Source organism: Otolemur garnettii, unplaced genomic scaffold (genome assembly GCF_000181295.1).
Source record: "Otolemur garnettii isolate 467f Iridium unplaced genomic scaffold, OtoGar3 scaffold00119, whole genome shotgun sequence".
In the NCBI taxonomy this organism is placed as follows: domain Eukaryota; kingdom Metazoa; phylum Chordata; class Mammalia; order Primates; family Galagidae; genus Otolemur; species Otolemur garnettii.
This window is the reverse complement of record NW_003852514.1, coordinates 5,145,071-5,160,192: the sequence shown is the minus strand read 5'-3', so window position 1 is coordinate 5,160,192 and position 15,122 is coordinate 5,145,071. Positions and strand designations below refer to the sequence as shown.

General features: G+C 42.6%; 1 protein-coding gene and 1 pseudogene across 4 annotated transcripts in view; one reads left to right on the top strand and one right to left on the bottom strand.

Annotated features, from left to right (window-relative positions):
- Window positions 1-15,122, bottom strand: part of BLVRA (biliverdin reductase A) — a 56,374-nt gene that overhangs the window by 17,252 nt on the left and 24,000 nt on the right. For all 4 annotated transcript variants that reach the window (XM_023517737.1, XM_012809989.2, XM_023517738.1 and 1 more), the window contains exons 3-5: window positions 13,257-13,378; window positions 10,321-10,440; window positions 8,003-8,100 (exon numbers count right to left, since the gene is read on the bottom strand). In XM_023517737.1, the coding sequence (XP_023373505.1) occupies window positions 8,003-8,100; window positions 10,321-10,440; window positions 13,257-13,378 (340 nt within the window). The remainder of the gene's footprint in view (window positions 1-8,002; window positions 8,101-10,320; window positions 10,441-13,256; window positions 13,379-15,122) is intronic.
- LOC100950954 lies at window positions 810-1,166 on the top strand (annotated as a pseudogene).

The window sequence follows — 15,122 nt, the reverse complement described above, 5'->3', positions numbered from 1 at the left end:
TAGATGCTGTTGTACTTTTCTCTTTGCCACCTGAAGAAGTCAGAAGTTGTTTTCTCCCAGTCACTCTGCATTTTGCTGGGGATATGGCAGGATATGCAACAAACTTTCTTGCTCACTTTAATGTTGCTTTTTTTTGGTTTTGCGTTCAACCTGGGGTGCTACAACATCTTAACTGGTTCCTAGAGTTCTCATCAAGGCAATTTGGTTAATATATTATTAAGTCAGTGTCTCCTTAGAGGAAAGAAGACTGAGGTTTCTTCTTCTTCTTCCTCTTTTTTTTTGAGACAGAATCTCACTTTGTCATCCTTAAAGAGTGCCATGGTGTCATAGCTCATAGCAACCTCAAATTCCTGGACTTAAGCAATTCTCTTGCCTCAGCCTCCTGAGTAGCTGGGACTACAGGTGCCCACCACAACACCCAGCTATTTTTTAGAAACGAGGTCTGACTCTGGTTCAGGCTAGTCTCGAACCTGTGAGCTCAGGCGATCCACCTGCCTCCGTCCCCCCAAGTGTTGGCAATACAGGTGCCAGCCACTGTGGCTGGCAGCATGGGGCTTCTTATTCTGCCATCTTCTTGTCCTTGCTCTCTAATTATTTATTACTTTCCCATCCAAAATGACATTATTTAGGTATACCAAATTGAACATGATTATTACTTTCTGAGCTACATGTAAATAAACACTACAGTTGCCTTTTTAGTTCACTTTCTTTGGAAGTTAAAACTACTAGATGTGAATGTTTGGCCATCCATGTAAGTTCCTCAAGGAAAAAGACTATCTTTTTGTATCCCTAACACTAAGCATATATCTTACACAAATGGTGACTATCAGCTTCTGCAGGTAGGGGAGCAACAGCGGAAGAATGGTGTGCAAAAAATGTGAAAAGGACTTGGTACTGTTGCCACTCCAGGTACATGGAAGGATGGAGCTAGGAATACCACAGAAAGTGGTGCAAGAAAGCTGAATGAAAATAAAGACTTGATTTCGAAAAAAGCAAGATTTGATCCATATAGAAAGAATAAGTTCTCCACTTGCAGAATTTGTAAAAGTTCTGTACACCAACCAGGTTCTCATTATTGCCAGGGCTGTCCCTACAAAGAGGGTATCTGTTCCATGTGTGGAAAGAAGGTTTTAGATACTAAAAACTACAAGCAAACATCTGTCTAGACATACTGATGAAGTTTCTGGATTTCTATATGATTTTACTTATTTGCTTTGAATTTTCAAAGCATAACATAGATGTTCAACTTATAAAATAACATGTTTTTATTTTTATTTTATTTTATTTTTTTGAGACAGAGCCTCAAGCTGTCCCCCCTGGGTAGAGTGCCTTGGCATCACAGCTCACAGCAACCTCCAACTCCTGGGCTCAAGCGAGTCTTCTGCCTCAGCCTCCCAAGTAGCTGAGGCCACAGGCACCGGCCACAATGCCCGGCTATTTTTTGGTTGCAGTCATCATTTTTGTTTGGCGGGCCCGGGCTGGATTCGAACCCACTACCTTAGGTGTATGTGGCTGGCGCCTTAGCCGCTTGAGCCACAGGCGCCAAGCCAAAATAACATGTTTTTAGACAAATAATTAAGTTTAAAACAGAACGACTGGTATTGATTCTTTTGCTCTCAAGAAGTTCTAAACAGGATTGTTTGCCTGACAGAGCTGCGCCATTAGCCGGTAGGCCTCTTGTGCCACATTCACTGCCTCTATTTCCCATTCCGCAGCATGGACCTTGTCCCTGCCTATGCCACCTGCCATGGCCACCACGCCCTCCCAGGTGCTCCAGAACTACCGCTCCTACTGCGAGCCAGCGTCAACCGCCTGATCAACCTGAAGCTCTACCCCCTCCTACGTGTACCTCTCTATGGCCGCCTACTTTGACCCGGACGATGTGGCTTTGAACCACTTCGCCGGCTACTTCCTGCGCCAGTCACACAAGGAGAGAGAGCAGGTCAAGGTGCTGATGAAGCTGCAGAATCAGCGCAGGGGCGCTTCTGCCTTGGTGAAATCAGGAAGCCTGACGACCATGAAGACTGGGAGAGCGGCCTGGAGGCCATGGAATATGCCTTACACCTGGAGAAAACTATCCAGAACCTCCTGAACATGCACCAGCTGGCTACAGCTGGCCACCGACAAGGGCGATGTGCAGCTCTGCAACTTCCTAGAGAGGCACTATCTGCAGGACCAGGTCAAAACCATCAGGGAGCTGGGCGGCTTCCTGACCTGGGAGTTGCCGGCACCAGGCTGGCCAACTGCATCTTTGACAAGGTTGTCCTGGGCGACAGTGACAAGGAGGACTGAACTGGGACTCCTCACAGCCAAGTGTGCCTCCCTGGGGTAGGCCAACAGTCCAGAGGTGGCCTTTCAGAGCATTCATTTTTTTTCTGTTTGTTTTACCATTGTTTTCAATAAAGTTACCTGGTTCTTGAGGCAAAAAAAAAAAAAAGCTATTACATCACAGGAAAGCTGGACTTATCCTAAGAATACAGAATTTATTTAACACTCAAAAAGAACAGTAACTCACCTTACTAACAAGTTAATACACATACGATTTCAACAGATGCAGAAGTCATTTGACAACATCCAAAATTTATTCCTCAGAAAAACTCTCAGCAAAATAGAAATTAAAGAAAACTTTCCCCACCAGATAAAAAACAACTATGAAAAATATATATGTAGCATTATATTTAATGTCGAAAGACTGAATTTTTTTTACCCTACTGAAGTTTGAATGTGACTCCCAAAGCGTATGTTGGAAACTTAATCTCCAGGGCATCAGTGTTGAGAGGTGGAACCTAATGAATGGATTAATGCCAGTTACTAAAGGACTTGAGGCTGCAATTTTAGTCTCTTGCTGTTTCTTTCCATCTTTTTGCCCTTCTCCCAAGGAATGATTCACTTACAAGGCCTTCGCCAAATTCCAGCTTCTCAATCTTGGACTTCTAAACTCCCAGAACTGTGAGTCAATAAATTTCTGTTTGTTGTAAATTAAAAAAAAGTTCTGAATAGCAACAATGTGACTAGTCTTCTTCCTTAAGTGGTTATTTTCTTTACAAGCATTTTATCGAACTAGAATAAGTGGCAAATTTAATGAAAAATATTTCCCAATTCTGTATGCATTTTTATTTAACATTATTCATATAATTCTTTTTTAAAAAAAATTAAATCATAGCTGTGTACATTAATGCAGTCATGGGGTACAGTGTGTTGGTTCTATATACAATCTGAATATTTTCATCAAACCGGTAACATAGCCTTCATGTCATTTTCTTATTGTGTTAAGACATTTATATTCTACATTTAGAAAGATTCACATGTACCCTTATAGGGTTCACCCTATGAACCATAGGCGTGGTCCCACCAATTGCCCTCCCTCCATCCAGCCTTTCCCCTCCCCTCCCTCTCCCCTTTCCCCATATTCTTGGGCTATAATTGGGTTATAGCTTTCATATGAAGGCTATAAATTACTTTCATAGTAGGGCTGAGTACACTGGATATTTTTTCTTCCATTCTTGAGATACTTTGCTAAGAAGAATATTTTCCAGCTCCATCCATGTAAACATGAAGGAGGTAAATTCTCCGTCTTTCTTTAGGGCTGCATAATATTCCATGGTGTACATATACCACAATTTATTGATCCATTTGTGGGTTGATGGGCACTTGGGCTTCTTTCATGATGTAGCAATTATGAATTGGGCTGTAACAAACATTCTGGTACAAGTATCTTTGCTGTAGTGTGATTTTTGGTCTTCTGGATATATACCTAGTAGAGAAGTTGTAGGATCAAATGGCAGGTCTATTTTTAGTTCTCTAAGTGTTCTCCAGACATCTTTCCAAAAGGAACGTATTAGTTTGCATTCTATTCATATAATTCTTATTCCCTCTCCCCTATTTATAAATAATATAAGAGTGAGAAGATTACAGATATTTTGCTCCAAATTTGGCATGCAGACTTGGAATTCTTCTCTCCTTCTGTTACTGGTGGTATAGTTCTTAGAGTCAGTGGACTCTTAATTAGTTGCAGTTTTATAGGATGACTGGCTCATTAATAATTAGCCCAGAACCAAATCAAAGACAAGTTGGATTTGTGATTTTTAAAATTAGCTCTTGAAGCCAAAGTACCAGTTCTTCCATGAACAAGAGCACAAATGAATACACTGGATTTCAGAAAAACATGCAAGTATAGTACACATATTATCTTGAATTTAATTGTCATGAAAACCAAAAGAACAATATCTGTTCATATTGATGTGTAATGAAAATGAATCACCACTCTTTAAGAAAAGCTCTTTAAAGGAAAACAATTTTTTTTACCTCCTCCCTTGTCTTTCAAAAAGAAATAAATAGAACAAAGCAAAAAAAAAAAAAAATGGTGACTATCATGTAAAAGCTACATGAGTAATGAATTCGTCCTAAAGAATAAAGGCCACTTTCACTGTTAAGGGCTTCTTTCTTTCTCAGCCATTCATGGTATGTAAATACCTACCCAGATTCTGCTTGCTTAAGGGACTAACACCAAGGTTCCAATATGGCACTGGTCCTTGATTTTGGTTTCCCATTTTGGTCTCATTTATTAAGAAGATAACTAAAGTCCATACTTTATTAAGATTTCTTTAGTTTTTATCTACTGTGCCTTTTCTGTGTTAGAATCCCATCTGGATTGTAAATTACACTTACTGTGTGTCTCCTTAAGTTCTTGGGCTTAGAAATTTTCTCAGATTTTCCTTGTTTTTAATGATCTTGATAGTTCTGTTGAGTATTGGTGAGGTGTTTGGAAGAATATCTCAACTAGGATTTGTCTTATATACTTCTCATGATTAGACTGGGATTGTGTGTTTTGGGGAGGAAGGCTGCAGAAGGGCCACTCTCATTTCATTATATCAATAGTACATGCTGTTAACATGATTTATTATTACTGATGTTGACCTTGATCTTCTTGCTGAAATAAGGTTTGTCTGGCTCCTTCAGTGTAAAGTTACTCTCCTCCCAACCATTTCAGTGCTGTATTTTTGGGAAGAAAGTTACTATATATGTAGACTAGGGAATTATCTTTTTGAAGAAACTTAGTCTGTTATCTTGTTGAGTGTTCCACATTCTAGTTTGCTCCATATTTTTATGATGTCATTTAACTTGCTCTTCTATCTCTGTACTTCCTGTGAATTCAAAGTTCAGTTTAAATCTTAGTTACATTAAGGTAAACATTTAGCAAGAACATTTCCTGGGTAATGCTGTGTTGTCATGAAAACCAGATTGCTTTTGATGTCAGGCTAACTCATATTGGCAATCATTTGCTTAGAATGTTGATAGCAGAGCTCATTATAAAAGTACAATTTCTGGCTCGGCGCCTGTGGCTCAAGTGGCAAAGGCGCCAGCCACATACACCTAAGGTGGTGGGTTCGAATCCCCAGCCCAGGCCCACCAAACAACAATGATGGCTGCAACCAAAAAAATGGCCAGGCGTTGTGGCGGGCGCCTGTAGTCCCAGCTACTTGGGAGGCTGAGGCAGGAGACTCGCTTGAGCCCAGGAGTTGGAGGTTGCTACGAGCTGTGATGCCATGGCATTCTACCCAGGGGGATAGCTTGAGTCTCCGTCTCAAAAAAAAAAAAAAAAAAGTACAATTTCTTCCCTTTGAAATTAGCAAAAGATGTATGGAAGCACACTTTGGTATCTTGTACTTTCTCCATGGACATCTGTACCATGAGAAATAATATAAAAGGTTATGGCTCCTGTCAGGGTCCCTTTGTGGTCATCACTTGTCAGGGCCTGGGACTGGCCAGGTCTCGGCCCCTTGCTTATCTAGCTATGTCCAGATGGGATGCTATGCTGTTATATCACTCAGGAACAATTGCTCTTAGGTGCCTGAGGGCTATTTGCTTCAGCAAAATGGAGAGAGAGAGAGTCTTTGATGGAGTAAAGCAGTCTTAGAATAGATTGTTAGCAGTCTGTAGCAGAGCTTGGTAATCTTCAGCAGAGAGGTCCTGTGCTGCTGATCTCGGGACTCTTAACACCACAGGTGTAGAGACTGCCAATTCACTAATGCTCTCCTCTCGCGACCTCTCATGGTTGTTAAGAGAGCTAAATCCCTCTCCATGCCCCTTTCACCAAAGTGTTCCATTATTGAGCTCTACAGTTGTTTCTTGTAACTCTCACTCCTAGCCATAAGCTATACGGGCTGCTACAGGCCCCCAAACTCCCTGATTTTTTCATTCACTTCTGAATTCATTTATCCATCTGGTGGCTATTAAGTTCCAGGCAGAGTTTAGCTGCTGGGATAATAAGAGGTGAAAGATGGACCATGACCTCCAGGAGCCCAGCCCCATGTTAGAGAAAGACAATCAGGAATTTCAATGAAGTATAATCAGCCTACACTGCTGGTGAGCAGAAGATGCTTTCTTTGGTGATTTTCATTATAATTGGTCACCACACTTTGTTTACATATTACAGACTTTCTTTTTTTTTTGAGACAGAGTCTCACTTTGTTGTCCTTGTAAGAGTGCTGTGGCATCGCCGCTCACAGCAACCTCAAACTCTTGTGCTTAAGCAATTCTCTTGCCGAAGCCTCCCAAGTAGCTGGGACTACAGGTGCCTGCCACAACACCCGGCGATTTTTTTTGTTGCATTTGTCATTGTTGCTTAGCAGGCCTGGGCTGGGTTTGAACCTGCCTGCTTTGGTGTATGTGGCTAGTGCCCCAACCACTGAGCTATGGGCGCTGAGCCTATATATTACAGATTTTCAACAACAAATGTTGAAACATTAAAGTTTATGATTTAAACTTCATTTAACAAATTCTCCTAATCTCTAAACATTCTAGTTAATTCTTACTGACTACATAGAGAGGCTTGTCCAGTTACTGTGAAAACATTAAAACCAGCTCAGCGCCTCTAGCTCAGTGGCTAGGGTGCCAGCCACATACACCGGGGCTGGCAGGTTTGAACCTGGCCCATGCCTGCCAAAAACAGTGACAACTACAATAAAAAAATAGCTGGGTGGTGTGGCAGGAGCTTGTAGTCCCAGCTACTTGGGAGGCTGAGGCAAGAGAGAACAAAACAAAACAAACATTAAAACCTCAGTGTGGGCTCAGCGCCTGTGGCTCAAGTGGCTAAGGTGCCAGCCACATACACCTAAGGTGGCGGGTTCAAATCCAGCCTGGGCCCACCAAACAACAACAATGGCTGCAACTGAAAAAAAAATAGCCAGGCGTTGTGGTGGGTGACTGTGGTCCCAGCTACTTGGGAGGTGGAGGTAGGAGACTCGCTTGAGCCCAGGAGTTGGAGGTTGCTGTGAGCTATGCCACGGCGCTCTACCCAAGGGGACAGCTTGAGGCTCTGTCTCAAAAAAAAAAAAACAACCTCAGTGTTGCTTAGGGGAACAAATAAGAACTTCAAAGTCCAATAGCAGTTGATTCAAATCTTTACCTCCCACTTAGTACTCATTTTATTAGTTTTGTGCCCAGACACAAATTATTTTATTTCTTCAAGCCATGGCTTTTTATAAGTAAGCTAGGAAAAAATATCCATCTCTAAGGGTTTCTAGAAAAGTAAGCAAAGTAACATACGAAGTGCTCAGTACAGTTTCCATGTTCCTAGAATATATAAAATATTTTATAAATGGTTGTTGCACTTGAGAAACAACAAAACTACAAAGTATGCATGTAAGACAATTTCTTTCATTTAGATTTTTTCACTAGCAATGGAAGTATAATATCAAAATGTAAGTATAACATCTAAATAATGTAATGACACAAGCACAGGTGGAAGCTAATTCATATTTTTTCATTAGAGTAAAAGAAGCTCATAATCTTGACTAAAAGTGTGCAAATGCCTGCTCCTCCTGCCCCCATCTCTCTGTCCTCCACAAACCTCCCTGTGTATGCCTACAATGACGGGTGAGGATGGTAATACATCTGAGATGGGGTTTAGTCCTAAAGGCATAAAGACAGTAGCACAGAAACTCTGGAAGGCAGAAAATCTTAGTAAGAAGGTCTGTGTTCCAGACAGAGTGTACTTCACCTTTCTGCTCAGCCAGGTGCCACAGCTCCTGAGCTGCTGTTGAAGATAGTGTCATGGGGTATTCCACAAGGACGTGCTTGCCAGCATTAAGGAACTGCCTTTGGTAAAAGAGATAAGTACAGGGAAAGAACATTTCAATTAAGCTTCACTAAAATGCTCTGCATGACAGCAAATAGAACGCCACGTGTATAAATGTACAAGTGTCTCTGGAATTCAATGTGTCAAGACTGGGGTTAAGAGTCAGTGCCAAAAGACACAGAGAAAGAATTATTTCTACATTATTTTCTGTTGCTTTGCGACAAAATGACTTTTATAATAGTTATGTACTCATACGAATTCATTCATTCGTTTATTCAACTAAGTACTATTTACCAGTTACTCTGGAGGGGAAATAAGGGCACATTAATAAATAAATTAGCTATTACTACATGACAGCTATCACCAAAGACTACATGGCAGCTAGCTCTGCTTGAAGCAGTCTGAAAAGACTTCACTGAGGACATATGAATTGGGTTTTGAAGTATAAGTGGGTGCTTTCCAGTTGCAATGAGATGATGTATTTCACTTTGAACAGTATGGGTAAGGGCTTGGGCATTTTAGGGGGCTTTGTCCATTTGCAAATTTCAATGCAGGGAAGTGAGTGAGCTATAAGAAGTTGAGGGAAACAAGGTAGAAAAAGTAAGCTGGGGGCTTGACTGTGAAAGACCTAATACTGCTGTGCTCAGGAGTTTGGATTTAATTCTCTACACACCAGGGCACAAACATTTATAAGTATGAAAGTTACATGATCACACTTTTTTAAGGAAATGCATTCTGGTGAGAGAAGGTTAAAGGGACCCAAGGAAAGGTGTTTTCGTCCACTCTAGAACTACAGTGATGCAGAAGGAGCACCTTAGCCCTGGGAGCAGTCTTGCCGCAGCAGCTGTAGTTTAATGTAAGGGCTTAGAAGGCAGCTGAGGTTCAGGAAGGCAGAAGCAGAGGTTCAGGGAGGCAGCTGGCATCTCCCTATTGGTTGCCAGGCCCTGCACGGGGCTCCTCCTCCTACCAAATACTTCAAGAGCTCCAGGCTTTGCTTTTGCAAGGTGGGGAAGGGGGACACTTCACTTCTTCAACTTTAGAAAAGATGTCATTTCCTTCCTCAATTCCACCACTATTTCCTAACTGACTTTTCTTACAGTAAAAGCACTTCATATTAAAGGAACTCTCAGAGATATTTCATGACGTTGTAAGTACCAAGGATAAAATGTTGGCAGCTGATCCACACTTAGAAAGGTGTGTGACAATTCACCTAGGATGCTGGCCCCATATCCAGGGCTACTGGATGGGGAGGGGGAAAGCACTGTTCAAAACTATTCTGGTAGGTTTTTTTTTTTTAACAAAGAAATGAAATACAGAGTGGACATAAAGTTCATGTGCAATTTACTACATTAAATTACTTAATTTAATTAAATAATTAATGACAGCTATAATTAATTTATTGAGACAGAGTCTCATTTTGTCACCCTCTGTAGAGTACCATGGCAATATAGCTCACAAAAACCTCTGCTCTTGGGCTCAAGCTATTCTTTTGCTTCAGCCTCTCTAGTAGCTGGGACTACAGGTGTCCACCACAATGCCCAGCTATTTTGTTTGTTTGTTTGTTTTGTTTAGCAGGCCTGGGTTTGAACCCACCAGCCCTGGACCGCGCATGTGGCCAGTGCCCTAACTGAGCTACAGGTGCCCAGCCTGTTAAATTATTTTAAATTGCATATGAACTTTATGTCCACTCTGTACTTAATTTTTAATGTTTCAAATTACAGCATACTAAGTAAAAATTAGTTTTGTTATTTTTTATTTCCTTATACTTTTTTTTGAGACAGTTTTTTTTTGTTGTTGCCCTCAGTAGAGGGCTGTGGCATCATAGTTCACAGCAACTTCAAACTCTTGGGCTTATGTGATTCCTTTGTCTCAGCCTCCCAAGTAGCTGGGACTACAGGTGCCCACCACAACACCCAGCTATTTTTAGACGAGGTCTTGCTCTGGCTCAGGCTGGTCTCAAATGCATAAGCTCAGGCAATCCACTTACCTCAGATTCCCAGAGTGCTAGGATTACAGTCATGAGCCATTGTGCCCGGCCTTCCTTATACATTTATAACCAACAATAAGACTTCTCAGTTTTTAAAAATATTTCTGATGTTTCTGTGATTGGTCAAAGAATAACTATCATTTTCCCCATTGACTGACTACTCAGACCCCTCTCTTTGCAGGGTTTCAGCTCAGTCACCTGTACAGCCCTGCACTGCAGTGCAAGGTGAAGACCGTGTGCACTGAAAACCCACCTGATATAGTCCTCGTGGCTGGAACTTTCACTGCAGATATAGGCGACCTCAACCTCTTGGCTGGAAAGAGCATCTTCCAAAGAAATCTGCTGGATTCCATCAATGCTCCCAAGCTCTCGTCTGTTTCAGAAAAACAGAGAAATGGAACTCAAACATAGGCAGAATATTGGCTCAGAATAAATGAGCACCATCCTTCTCTCCTCCTCCCCAAAATGTCCTGTGATCAGGTTTTGGAAATGAAGAAAATGATTTCCTATCTCCCAATTCCAGACTATTTTCCATTGAGAAAAATAGCCTCAATGTTGAAGTCAGGGGACCTGGCACCAAAAGTCAACACTACCATTAGAACCGTTTATGCCCTGGAGAGTCTATGAATTACTTTATGTCTAAAATACAAAGAACAATCTGCTTTTATCTCATGGTAAATGATCTCCATGGTTACTTCCAATTCCAAGCACTTGACTAAACATCATGATCTAAATGCAACACAACCACCATGTGTGGGGAGCAAAGTGTCATGAGACGTTAGGCTCTCTCACATACTCCTTGGCCTAGTTAACAGTCAACTGGAAGGCATGTGTCACTGTCTCCTTTATAGGAGAGCTAACAAAGCTTGGAGAGGAAGTGACTGCCATGTTCAACAAGGCGCAGAGGCAGGATGGTAACCTCAGGCTTTCTGACACTTACAGAGCATGGAGGAGCTTTAGTTTTAGAAGAGCCATAGCCCTGGCAGTCTATATGCTGGCTCTGTGCGAGGCTGGGGCAAGACAGAAGTCCTTCAAAGGTGGCTGTCATGGAAAAATGTGGGACAGCCAGCAGGCAGGAGGCAGGAGGTCCCTGGCCAGCTTGCAGCACCCCGTGGGCTACAGCAGGCACAAAGCATTTAGGGAGTTTGGCTCCCAAGGATATTACATTAGGTTTCTTTTTATGGGGCCACCCGCCTATACCGCTCAATTTGACCAATACTTACTGTTTCTGTACTGTGTGCTAGGCACTAGAAATCATGGAGAATGAATTAAAATCCTCACTGTCCAGTGAGCTCAGGATCTGGCACACACACATGTACATACAAGCATGCACAAAACACCAGGACAAAACTAATAACATGAGAAGTGTGCTAGGGGTTCGGCGCCTGTGGCTCAAGTGGCTAAGGCGCCAGCCACATACACATAAAGTGGCGGGTTTGAATCCAGCCTGGGCCCACCAAACAACGATGGCTGCAACCAAAAAATAGCTGGGCGTTGTGGTGGGTGCCTGTGGTCCCAGCTACTTGGGAGGCTGAGGCAAGAGACTCGCTGAGCCCAGGAGTTGGAGGTTGTTGTGAACTGTGATGCCACAGCACTCTACCCAGGGGGACAGCTTGAGGCTCTGTCTCAAAAAAAAAAAAGAGAAGTGTGCTGGGAAGCAGGGGGTGGAGGCTCAGGGAAGGCAAGGAACACATCTAGTCTGGGGCTTCAGAGAAGGTTTCCTGGGGTGGCAGAACTTAGCAGGTAGGTCAAGGGGGGGGAAGGGTACAAGAGGAGGCAAACAGTATAATGATGGTGGGGGGTATGATACGGCCATCTTCCCACATGACCTGGGTAGTTTTTTTTTTTTTTGAGACAGAGTCTCACTGTTGCCCTCAGTAGAGTGCTACGGCATCACTGCTCACAGTAACCTCAAACTCTTGGGCTTAGGCAATTCTCTTGCCTCAGCCACCTAAGTAGCTGGGACTATAGGCGTCCACCACAACACCTGGCTATTTTTTTGTTGTAGTTGTCGTTGTTGTTTAGCAGGCCTAGGCTAGGTGTATGTGGCCAGTGCCCTAACCACTGAACTATAGGCACTGAGCCAATGATGTGGGTACTTTAAATGTTCCCACTGTGTAGATCTTGGCAGCCAAGTGGCAGACTCGAGGCCTGAGGAAAAAGGAGAGGTCCTCCCACATCAGCGTGGAGCTCAAATACTGGGCTTGAGCCCACTTTCAGGCAGGGGTGGCGTGGGGGTTGCAGTGGATTCCATCAATGGATGGATTGTGTAGCTCCCATTAACTGTGATCTCTCATTTGTGTGCAGCTCCCTTGGAATCTTATGGGAGGAAAAGATGGGCCAAGGCAGATTCTAGCACTTCCGGGTCTCCCCAGTGCCTCAAAGCCCACATTGAATCCTTAAAGGAGTGTCCCGGTTTTGAGACAGGCAGGAAGAAAGTGGTCCCATGAATTAAAATATCAAAAAACTTCTGCATGGACCATCACAATAGTTATTTAAGCTTTGTGTATTTATCTGAGGTCTTAAAGTACTAGAACAGAGAGACTTGCCTAACTTGCTTACCACCATGTCTCAGCCTGCTCTAGTTCACAATTAACATTGATGATGATGCTATATAAGATAAGCTGGGTGAGTGGGGTATGTGTGTGTGTGTGTGTGTGTTATAGGGTTAAGGGGAGAGTGGTGTCTGGGGTAGGAAAGAAATGAATCCTTAAAGATGGACTTTGGAATAAGTAGACTTATATTCAAATTCAGCTCTCAGACTTTCCAGCTATGTGACCTCAGGTAAATTACCTAACCCTTCTGTGGCTCAGCTTTTCTGACCTATAAACTGGGGTTGACAATGGTATGTAGAATGACACAGTGTATGTAAAGCCCAGGGTCACCACCTGGGCAGCTGCTATGATGAGTGATATGAGGACTAACTGGTACACGTCTACAGCCTTCTTCCAGGCCAGTCTTCCAGCCTTTGTCTTTGGCTGACCCACTGCACATACCAACTGCAGGCCCAGCACACTTCAGTTCCCAGACCCACCCAAACTTGAGATCTCATGGGTTGACTCTAAGCATAGTTCTCTGGCAGGCAGCTGCCTCTCTCTTCCAGGGTCTGTAAAATCACCATGCCCTAAAGCCTAATCTGCCTCACGGGGCTTCCCATGAATTATGAGGCACAAAGCAAGTGCAAGCCACCTGGACACGAAGCCAATCAGGTTCAGGAACGCCGAGGAAGGGTGCGGATTCTGCAAGTCCCTTATTCGCACGGAGCCAGCTCTGCCAACACCAACAACCACCACGCCAAACTTCCTCTCAGTCTGAAACACAAGAGACCAAGTTGGGGTTTGAAACAGTCCAAGTATCTACTAGAGAACAGCAAAACAAAGGAACAGTCAGTGTCCCCACAAGCAAGAAAAGCAGCCAACCCAGAACACATAAGAAACTGTAGCAGTGAGGGCAGGGTAAGACATTCCCCCAAATAAGGGTTCCAAACGTGGGCTCGGAGAGAATCAGCTCCACCAAAACAGTCCTGAAAGTGCTTCACAGCGCACTCATGGAAAAGGTGCCCCCCTGGCTCTCCACTTCACCCACCCCTCTCCAATGATGAGGAGTTATCTTAAGACACACTCAGCTCAGGGTCTGCTACTTATGTCCTGTGGATGTGCAAATCTGATACTGCTGGGAATTGTTTGGAGGACACAGATGCTGACAAAGGAACATGGATAAACCCCAACTGGTCACCTTACTCAGCTTGGGACCCACATGGTCTAACTCCTTACTATGGCCTTCTGAGGTCCAGCAAACCTTATTCCCTCTCCACTACAGTACCCTAAATATTAGTTAAGTGCACTGCTAGAGGCCATACGTGAATAGCATTATAGCAAAAACTCAATTTTTAAAAATTATACTTTTATATACTCAATATAATCAAGACTGATAAAAATTATCTCGATATACTCCTTAAACCTAGTTCTTCTTGGAAGTCTCTGAGCACAGAAATGTGTCACCTCAGTTGCCACTTCCCACTGATTCTGCCCCTCTTTCTGTGCCCACTGCCCTAGTCTTGGTCTGGGATTTCTTCTAAATATTTGGGTATTTTCCAGATGTTTTTCTATTACTGATTTCTCATTTAATTTCACTGTGGTCAGAGAACATTCTTTAAATGATCCGAATTCTTTTCAATTGTTTGAGACATGTTTTATGACACAGAATATGGGCTGCCTTGGTAAATGTGCGGAGCACACCTGAGAAAAGCGTGTTGGGTGGCCGGGTGACAGTGCTCAGGTCCTCCATATCCTCACTGATGCTCCGTCTACTTCTTCTAATCATTATTGAGGAGTAATAAAATCTCTAAATGTAATTGTAGATTTGTGTATTTCTCCTTTCAGTTCTGTCAGTTTTGATTAATATATTTTGAAACTCTGTTATTAGGTATATTTATGTTTAGGGCAGTTATGTTTTCTTAATTAACTGACCCCTTTATCATTCTAAAATAACCATTTTTATTCCTGGTAATAGTCTTTGCCTGGTAATTTATTTATTTATTTATTTTTTAGACTAGTCAAGTGAAGCAGTGGGAGTGAAGAAGAACAAAGGAATCTGTAACTGGTTGTGATTAATTAGTTGTAAACACCACTGCACTCAGACCAGCCTGCCTGGTAATTTATTTTGTCTTATATATATTTTTTTCTTTTTTATTGAATGGTAACTATGTACATTAATGCACTTTGGGGGTACAGTGTGGTGTTTTCACACACAATCCAAAACACTTCCATCAAACTGGTTCACATAGCCTTCATGTCATTTTCTTAGTTATTGTGTTAAAACGTTCATATTCTACTCTTAGAAAGATTCACTTGTACACTTGTAAGATAAACCACAGAAGTGATCCCTCCAATCCCCCTCCCTCCACCCATTCCCCCCTCCCCTCTCCCTCCCCTCTCCCTTCTCCCTCCACGCTCCCTGTATTATTTTGTCTTATATTAATAATCCATTTCCAACTTCCACTGATCAACATTAGTGCAGTACATGTTTCCTCATACATTTTAAGTCTTTTATACT